Source organism: Colossoma macropomum, unplaced genomic scaffold, assembly GCF_904425465.1.
Source record: "Colossoma macropomum unplaced genomic scaffold, Colossoma_macropomum, whole genome shotgun sequence".
Taxonomy (NCBI): Eukaryota; Metazoa; Chordata; class Actinopteri; order Characiformes; family Serrasalmidae; genus Colossoma; species Colossoma macropomum.
In genome coordinates this window covers 38,157,299-38,166,946 of record NW_023494793.1, presented here as the reverse complement: position 1 = coordinate 38,166,946, position 9,648 = coordinate 38,157,299, and the positions used below count along the sequence as shown (strand labels likewise).

The following is a 9,648-nucleotide window of genomic DNA, read 5'->3' as shown; positions in this document are numbered from 1 at the left end:
CTCGAATACTTGGGGAGCCCCGAAGGTGAGGTGGTGATCATTTTATAATGGCGTGGCTTCAAATCACGATAGTGAGGGCAAAAGTTACGTTTCTCATAACTGGGGCCCTCAATATAGTAAATCGTGGCCACTCCTTGATAAAATAAAATCCACCATGTCACCCGAGGGCGGCAGTCCAGCACAGTTCGGTGATTTCCCCGCTCTAGCAGGCCAACTAATCCTGATATATTACCTGATCAGCTTAATCAGTTGCACCTGAGGAGGAACCTGGTCCTCCAGGACTGGGTATCTCCACCTTTGCCTCGGGGGCTACATAAACAAACGCGTTAGGTTAACGCAGCGGAGATTTTTTCCAAAGTACATACCGCGAAAGGCGAAGCCATGTGAGCCGTCGGGCTTCCCGTAGGTTCTTGCTTGGGTATCCATGGAAACAGCGATGAGGCGACTAGTTAGCTTAAAGCTAAGTAGCGGTTTTTATCGCTTCTTGTTGTCGGAGGCGTCGCGTCAACACGTTCGTACATACAGTTATCACCTAGAATTGATCTGTTATATTATTTATGTGTTCATTTTAAGTTTGTAGTTGGATTACTCATTTGACGTTACCGACAGCTGGCGAAATATGTTTACTAGCTACGTTTGAGTTAACAGTGTAACGCTAGTTGGTGTCATGGATCAGTACAGCATTCTCGGTAGAATCGGCGAAGGCGCCCATGGAATTGTTTTTAAAGCCAAACACATTGAGGTAAAGACCGCAATAGCGTAACGTTAACTGAAAAAACTACACTCGCTGGTTTAGCTTAGCAGTGTTGTACAAAGCTGAATTCAGCTTCTTGTTGCGGCAGTTACCTGCTGCACCATTTAAGGTGGAACGGGACAATTCGAATAGGAAGCCAACTTCAGCCTGGTCGTTGTTGTCCTTCTAGCGGCAGAGTATGGGTTCCTTGGTTTTCTGAGAGGTCTCTAACTGTTACTAATCCCAATATTTAGCTTGTTGGTGTGTTATCAAAGCTTTCAAGGCATATTCAGGAGTATTCAATGCTAAAATGTCGATAAAGCATCGTGATTTCGGAAACACGAGATGAAACGTTCCTAAATTCGCATCGACGTGTGTTGTTCAGGCAGCGACATCGTCTTGTATTTCGCTTCTCTTCGCTCTGTCTCTGGATGAACCCAGGTCCTCCAGAAAAAAGGAACCCAAGCAGGTCTCTCTGAAGGGACAATGGCAAAGTGGACAGGGGCTCTTTCTAAATCTGTATGCTTTGGTTCCCACACTGCACTTTTATTTTAATTTTCCTTTTTTCTCTCTAGACTGGAGAGACGGTGGCTTTGAAGAAAGTTGCCCTTCGAAAGCTGGAAGATGGGATTCCTAACCAAGCTCTAAGAGAAATTAAAGCTCTTCAGGAGATTGAAGATAATCAGTATGTAAGTTTGCTTCATGGCGTAATCAATGACTTTATTTGGTCCTTGTCCTTTTCTGACTTTACTTGCCTAATTTGTGATGTGTTTCCTCCCTCAGGTCGTAAAGCTGAAGGACGTTTTCCCCCATGGCACAGGCTTCGTGCTGGTCTTTGAATATATGCTGTCGGATCTATCAGAGGTCATTAGGAACTCACAGAGGCCCCTGACTGAGTCTCAGGTCAAAGGATACATGATGATGCTGCTCAAAGGGGTGGCGTTCTGTCATGAGAACTCCATCATGCACAGGGTAGGTGGCTGTTAATAGGATATAATAAGGTTCAGTTCTCATTTTTTTATGTGTCACTGGAGGCTGTGCGGATTTAAATGTAAATGTGCTCCCAGTCAGAATGGAGGAGAGGGTTTAGAAGTAAAGGGAAATTCCACAGGTTGAAAAAATCTAAATTATTCAATTGTTAAGATGTAAACGATGCTATTCAGAGTAGTTTCATATAAAATGAGGTATGGTACAGAAACCTGCTGAGTAAGTTGCTGATAGAAGCCTACAGTCAAAGCCTGTAAAAGCTAGCACACACAGTTATTGTATGGAATTGTTATGAAGATGGTGCCTGATGCCGGAGACATTGGGCCTTGTTCACTGATATCTTCCTAATTTTTTTTCTTAAATTTATTCTTGAGATATAAGAAAAAGTCTGTCAGATCCATGACGTGTTCTTAAACCGCAGAAGTATTTGCACCTTTGTGCTCTTGAGTGTGTGTAGATTCTGTTCTTACCTAAGAACAAATCCCAAATAAGAAAACGTTTGAGAATGTCAGAATCTTCATGAAAACTGTGTGTTTAAGAAGAAATTGCCTCTTAATAACGGTTGGCGCATGAAGCCCAGTGTTTTATGATGGTTTTAAGGTAGGATTTTGGCCTAGAATGTATCTTTTAAATATACATTAATGAAAGAAAGGTACGTGTAGATCATTGAAGGGTAAACATTACCTAGAAAAAACATATAATTTTTGGATTTATCACTGTTTTACCATTTATCATTCTGATTTTCTTTCGAAGGATCTCAAGCCTGCAAACCTTCTCATCAGCTCTACAGGTCACTTGAAGATTGCTGACTTTGGCCTGGCAAGGCTTTTTTCCAATGAAGGAGAGAGGCTTTACAGTCACCAGGTAGCAACAAGGTGAGAAATTGGTCTGTTTAACAGGACGATTTGAGCTTTCTTAACCTTAAACCGAATAATTAGTACTTTCTGTTGATTTAAATGGTCTGGAGTCACACAGGAATGCATGTGTGTTTTCCTTTTCCAACCAAATTGTCATGTTTGTAGAGCTATCTCCCAGTGTGTAAATCAGCAAAGCCAGATTTTAATATATCAAAATGGGTCTTAAAGTTTAAGATGATAACTTGAAAGTCAATAAGAAGACAAAATCAAACAAAAAAAACTGATGAGCAATATTGACGCTAAACATTTAACCCCTTTTAATCTCAGGCTTATTCCTTTTTAAGTCGTAGTATTGTATCGCTACATCAACTACAGTGCAAACTGGCTGAGTTATTCTTAAGTTTTAGAAGTACATAATAATAATAATCGGCCCCACCATCAGGTCCTTGCCGTTTAAGGGATTAAAAGCTACTATGTTGGTAAATGTCAATGCTCATTTAATGTTTAAATGTCACTAAAAAGAAATTCAAGGCTGAATCCTATAAGAAAATCTTAGATGTGCCTTCATGTGAGAGATTTTTTTTCTGCTGTTTTTCAGATGGTACAGAGCTCCAGAGCTTCTGTATGGTGCTCGGAAATATGATGAAGGCGTGGATCTCTGGTATGCTGCATAAGAACTTCACATTTTGTTATTCTGTCCTCCAGATAAGCTAGTTAATTTAAAATTATTAAGAAAAGGAATATTGATTTATTACAGAAGTCCAGTCTTAGTAGTTTACAGGTGAAGCGTAGATCTTGGTAGATGCTCTGTATTTGGTTGATTTTGTCATCCTGTCTTCTCAAAAGTCCACACTAGATGGCAGCAGTTTTAGCTGTTGAACAGTCTGTTAGTTAAATGCGGTTGATGTTAGCGAGTTAGTGATGAGGTCCTGTTTGTTGTTAACTGCTTACCTAGAGTTTGGCGGTTGGTTGTTGCAGGGCAGTGGGCTGTATTTTTGGAGAGCTGTTAAATAACTCTCCTCTGTTTCCTGGAGAGAATGACATCGAGCAGCTGTGCTGTGTGCTCCGGGTCCTGGGAACTCCCAACCAGAAAGTGTGGCCGGTGAGCTGTGCAGTCACTGTTAAAATCCAGTCTTGGTCCCACTCCTGTAGGACCCCAATACCGCACTGTTTTTTCTGTTCCCTGCTCCTAAGGAGTTTAATCAGGGTTGTTTGAGCAAGCAAAACATAAAACAGTTCTGTTTAGACATCTCCAGGACTGAGCTTGGGAACCAGTTTTAGATTTGCAGTACACTGTGATTTTGTCCACAAAGAGCAGGTGTGGGTTCAACTTTGTGTTTCTCCAGAAAAATGATTAACCGGAGTATTAACTTACTTTATCAGGAGTACTGTTGTCGGCAGAGTAAAAAGTTTAGGCCCTCTTCACACTTCAGTTAACATCTGTCTTGAATGATCTGATCAGAAATGGACAGTGAGTCACATAGTTGTATACACCTGGCATTTTTTGCATGTGTCTCGATGTGACCACTTGTGATCAGTAGGAGTGGATAATATGGCAAAAAAAATTCAATTTTTTTCACAATATGCATCACAATATTTAGTTGGAACAGACAGGTAAGTTGCAGAGACTATGCCACATGTAAAATACTACAATAATATTTATTCATTGTTTCACATACTGCACGTATGATAAAATATTGTTAGTGTTAGTGATTGGATTTCATTGTCCAGATCAGACACAGTCAAGAATTTTTAGCTTTCACACTTCAAAAATGACATCCAAAATTGGTGTGAGTAATTCTTTGGACCCCATTTCACAACTGTACATAGTGCCACTTTTGAACAGATCACCCAGGACGTAGGTTAATGCAAGATGCTGTACAAAATGTATTTTTCAATTTTTTAAAAAATATTAGCCCATTTTGAATTTGATGCCAGCAACACATTAAAAAAAAATTGGGACAGGGACATGTTTACCACTGTGTTGCATCACCTCTTCTTTTAACAACACTTTGTAAGCGTTTGAGAATTGAGGAGACCAATTGCTGTAGATTTGAAAGTGAAATGTTTTCCCGTTCTTGCTTGTTATAGGACTTCTCATTAGTTCACGGTCTCCTTTGTTGCATTTTTAATTTCATAATGCATCAAATGTTTTCAGTGGATCTGGACTTTAGCATCTGGGCTCTTTTACTACGAAGCCATGCTAATGTAAAATGTGCAGAATGTGGTTTGTCTTTGTCTTGTTGAAATAAGCAAGACCTTCCCTGAAAAGGACTATGTCTGGATGGCAGCTCGGTTGCTCCATAACCTGTGTATATCGTTCAGCATTAATGGTGCCATTGTAGATGTGCATGTCACCTAAGTCATGTGCACTAATGCACCTGCATTCCGTAACGGATGCTGGCTTTTACTTTTACATTTGGCAGAAGCTCTTATCCAGAGCGACTTACAATTTGATCATTTTTACACAGGTAGGCATAGAAGGTAGAGGTGTTACCCACTATTCTATACCACCCACAGGATTTTGAACTGTGTGCTGATGACAAGCCAGATGGTCCCTCTCCTCTTTAGCCCGGAAGACACGGTGTCCATGATTTCCAAAAAGACTTTAAAATTTTTATTCTTCGCACCACAGGACACTTTTCCACTTCACCTCAGTCCATCTTAAATGAGCTTGGGCCCAGAGAAGGCAGCGGTGTTTCTGGATCTTATTTATATATGGTTTCTTCTTTGCATGATGGAGTTTTTAACTTGCATTTGTGGATGCAGTGATGCACTGTGTTCACATACTGTGGTTTTCAGAAGTGTTCCTGGGCCCGTGCAGTGATTTCCACTACAGAATCGTGTCTGTTTTTGCAGGGTCATGGCCAACCAATATTTGTTTTCGGGCTTGTCCCTTTCATACAGTGATTTCTCTGGATTCTCTGAATCTTTTAATGATATTATGTACCATAGATGATGAAATCCCCAAATGTTTTGCTGTTTTACATTGAGAATCTTTTTTCTTAAATTGTTGCAGTATTTGCCTGTGTCTTTTGTGGCCCCATCCCAAACTTTTTTGAAACATGTTCCTGGCATCACTTCAATTCAAAATGGGCATATATTTATTTAAAAAATGAAAAAGAAATGGGTTGTAAGATTAGAGTCTGTTGCTTCAAAGATTCATTTTTGGTAAATATTCAGCTTGATTCTTGTTACATTCTGTTTTAAATATATAGTTTATAATGACTTTTTTCTTTTGTTGAAAAGAGATGTTGGAGCAGCATAAGTAGTAATTACAGCTGTTGTCCATTAACAGTCAAGGTTCACCACAAGAGTGAAAGTTTTTTAAATGCAAATCTTTAAATGCAAAAAATGCATTTCACTTGATTATGAACTCTCTAACCAGTCTGTCATCTACAGGAGATCACAGAATTGCCAGATTACAATAAGATCACCTTTAAAGAGAACCCACCGATTCCTCTGGAGGAGATTGTGCCTGACACGTCACCTCAGGCCGTTGACTTGCTGAAGAAATTTCTCGTGTATCCCTCCAAGCAGAGGATTAGTGCCAGACAGGTCTGCTCACGCAAATCTTAGCCACGTGGCTCTCTTCAGTGTGTGTAAAAACATTAAATTGTGTCGTAACCACAGAGATAGAGCCAGCGTTATCTTGTATTATGACCCTCATCGTAGCTGTAGTAGACCAGCTTCTTTTCTTTCTAATTTCTTTCTGTTTTTCTTTCTCTCTCTTCCTTCAGGCTTTACTCCATCCGTACTTCTTTACAGACCCTCTCCCAGCCCATCACTCAGAGCTGCCTATCCCTCAGCGTGGGGGGAAACATTCCCGCCAGCGACTGCAGCCCCCCTTTGAGTTCTCAGTGGATCGACCTTTACATGAGAGCTTGGTGGACCCCAGCCTGATCCAAAGGCATGCGTGGGGATGTTTGTAAGGCTGGCTAGTTCATTGAACAGCACTTAGGAAGTGGCTTTCTTGCACAGTGGCAGGTGGCAGAAGGAGCTTCAGAAATCAATAGGCCATGAGATGTGTTAGTGATTTCACAGTTAACATGTAATAGAAAAGGCCCAGAATGGCTTATTGATTTAGAAAATGGCTAATACAAAATAATAGAATACATCAGTGCTCAATAAATAATAAACATTTTATGGATAATAATTCTAGGGATTGAATGAATTTAATGGCTAATTCCAATTTCTTTACAGTCAAATTGACCAGTGGCTGATTTTTATTTTGAAGCTCACATTGTGTGGTCACATTTCCAGTGCTTTATAAAAGCCAAAGTTGCAATATAAATGTGAACATATCTGCTCTTTTGTTCATTTAAATATGAACTCAAAGTGCTGCGTTGAAAGTAAGAGCGACCAGGCTATTTAGCACAATGAATTATGCACAATTATGATATAACAGCTGGTGCAGGTGTAGCAGCAGCATTTAAATACAGTGCACTTACCTGCCTCGTTATTCATTATGTCATAAAATTGCAAAAAAATAAAGACAAGCATGCCAATTTCGATCTTGGCCAGTTCCATCATGCATCCATAAATATAAATGCATCCATAAATATAATGTAGTTTGTTAACAGAAGATTGTGGTTGCTAAGCAGCATTATAGTCAAAAATTGTTCTCTGAACACCAAAATAAGTTTCAGTAACTTGGTGTATCAATATTGAATTTGATGTGTGTGATCTAACACACTGACCGGCCACTTTAAGTACACCTCCTTGTTTCTATACTCGTCCATTTTATCAGCTCCATTTACCATATAGGAGCACTTTGTAGTTCTGTGATTACAGATTGTAGTCCATCTGTTTCTCTGCATACTTTGTTAGCCCTACAGAACTCCTATATGGTAAGTGAAGCTGATAAAATGGCCAAAGAGTGAAATGGCCGGTTGATGTATGTTTGAAATGATATTTAATAACATCTTTGAACGTGGTTCAGCCAATTTTTAGATTTTCAGATATTAGACCTGGAACTATGTTTTCTAAAGCTCACTTTATGTCACTGCCTTTCGAATTAGTATTCTCTATTTAAAATTGAAATATGAGTGTAACTGCAGTTGAGTGATATCTAAAGGTATTTCTCCTATTTGTATTTATTTTTATCGGAGCTAATATTCTGAGTTGTAGATAACAGCATTCTTTTTTCATTTGAGATTCAGCGTATGCAGAGTTGTTTAGTCTAGGCCCATCCTGAATCTTGGCTTTAAACTTGATACTCTTATTTTTAAACAAATTTGAATATGGTGGGGTGTCTTAGAACTGCTCATTTGAATTGGGTTTGATATGCTGGTCCTGTTGATGGTAATACATGGGATCAGTTAATTTGTTTAGCTGGAAATGAAATTCACCTGTGCATTCACCTGTGCGTGGGCAGGACCCACTTGAAACTGTGACTTTTGTGCTATCACAGTAACAGTAATTTTCTTTTTGATGGTTGGACGAAGGCCAAGAACAGAACTAGAGTGATGCCAACAGCAATTATGGATTTCTGCAAAACTGGCTTGTTAAATGCAGTCTGATCCTAAGTCATAACAAACAAATGCAGTCTAATGAAGCAGTAGCGACATTAACATTTTTCATTGCTGTATCCTTATTAAATTGTTCAAACAGTTGTATTTGATGGAAAATGTATATGAACTAGCGGTACCTCCTTTACTGACCTTGACTGAATGCTCTTTGTGGTTGATGATCCTGCACAGATGTTTTGGCCTGTTCATCTGTAGAGGAGAAGTTTCAGCTGACATACAATTTTGTGTTCCCTTTCTTGATCTACCTGCATCATTGGGACAGATATCCTCAGATTCTCTAGAATATTCTTGTAAAACTTGGAGTGCATTATTTCATCAGATTGCAAGCCGTCACAGTGTTACACTCCCTCCACCATGCTTCACAGTTGAAATGAGGTGTTGAAATAAAGCGTTTTGTTTTCTGCAACAACAATGCTGTGTACGTTTATCACAAGATTGGAGACTTAAGAGTTTATGAATGAAACTTTTAAGAGGTCAGTCTTCGGGCTGTACCTAAGAACTGTCCAGTTCTGAGTTTCCCAGCTGCTGGGCAGTGACCATGCTGTGTTTGGTTTGAACAACAAAACGCTGAACAGATTCAGCAAATATTTCAGATCTTTTCATCAAAACGTTGGTTTATGCTTGTATCCCACGTTGCTAGAACATGTGGTTTTTAAATGATTTTTGCGTACTCAAGTGTTTTTATTTCCTCAAAGTCTCTGCATTCAAAATGTTTGCCTAATTAAATGGTTAAGATGTGAACAAAGTCATTCAGAGTGGTTTGATGTGAAATGCTGCATTCCAGAGGAGCTTAGTCAGAATGGTTCAGCATGGTGTTGATGGTAGACCAGACGTCTGAAGCTCTTAAAAAGCTTCCTCACAGATAAATATAACATAAAACGGACATTTTGAGATATTGTTTTGTGGAAGTTACTTTTGGTCTAATTATATCGTTTCACATCTATTCATGGAAGAGAGATGCCTAGATGGTGTTGTAAGGCAAGATAGTCCCCAGAGAAAATGTACTTTTTCCAGACTTTACCATTATCAACATTACATATAAAAACCCTCAAGACACAAAGGCTCACTGATCATTTTGAGTAGTGAATAAAATAGATAGTTTCACAACAAACCTCTCTGAATGACATCTCAACCATTGAATTGTGCATACATTTTGAAAAATTAGTGGAAGTCTGCTTTAATGCTGTAATCCTTCTGAGATTGTGTCTTGTATGAAATCAGCTTCTTTTAAATACACTATGAGGACAAATGTATTGGGACACACATCTTAATCATTGAATTCAGGTGTTTCATTCAGTCTCATTGCCGCAGGTGTGTAAAATCAAGCACCTAGCCATGCAGCCTGTCTGTACAAACTTTTGTGAAAGAATGGGTCGTTCTAAAGCGATCACTGAACTCGAGCATGGTTTTGTAAGAGGATGCCACCATTGCAACCAGTCAACTTGCGAATTTACTTCCCTCCTAGATATTCCACGATCAACTGTGAGTGGTATTACTGAAAAGTGGAAGCGTTTAGGAACCACAGCAACTCTGCCACGAA

The 9,648-nt window shown here is 39.3% G+C and overlaps 1 protein-coding gene across 1 annotated transcript; it reads left to right on the top strand.

The window, feature by feature from the left end:
* The first annotated feature begins 428 nt into the window (after nucleotides 1-428).
* On the top strand, nucleotides 429-8,731 carry cdk20 (cyclin-dependent kinase 20). The gene is made up of 8 exons (XM_036579476.1): nucleotides 429-742; nucleotides 1,309-1,422; nucleotides 1,517-1,705; nucleotides 2,474-2,595; nucleotides 3,176-3,238; nucleotides 3,556-3,679; nucleotides 5,980-6,135; nucleotides 6,318-8,731. The coding sequence occupies exons 1-8, from the start codon at nucleotides 668-670 to the stop codon at nucleotides 6,507-6,509; spliced, it is 1,035 nt and encodes a 344-aa protein (XP_036435369.1). The 5' UTR covers nucleotides 429-667; the 3' UTR covers nucleotides 6,510-8,731.
* Nucleotides 8,732-9,648: the final 917 nt, after the last annotated feature.

Coding starts and splice junctions, on each gene's coding strand:
- cdk20 (XM_036579476.1), top strand. CDS start 668: ATGGATCAGTACAGCATTCTCGGTAGAATCGGCGAAGGCGCCCATGGA. Junction 1,706..2,473: donor AGAACTCCATCATGCACAGG/GTAGGTGGCTGT, acceptor TTTCTTTCGAAG/GATCTCAAGCCTGCAAACCT. Junction 3,239..3,555: donor GATGAAGGCGTGGATCTCTG/GTATGCTGCATA, acceptor TGGTTGTTGCAG/GGCAGTGGGCTGTATTTTTG.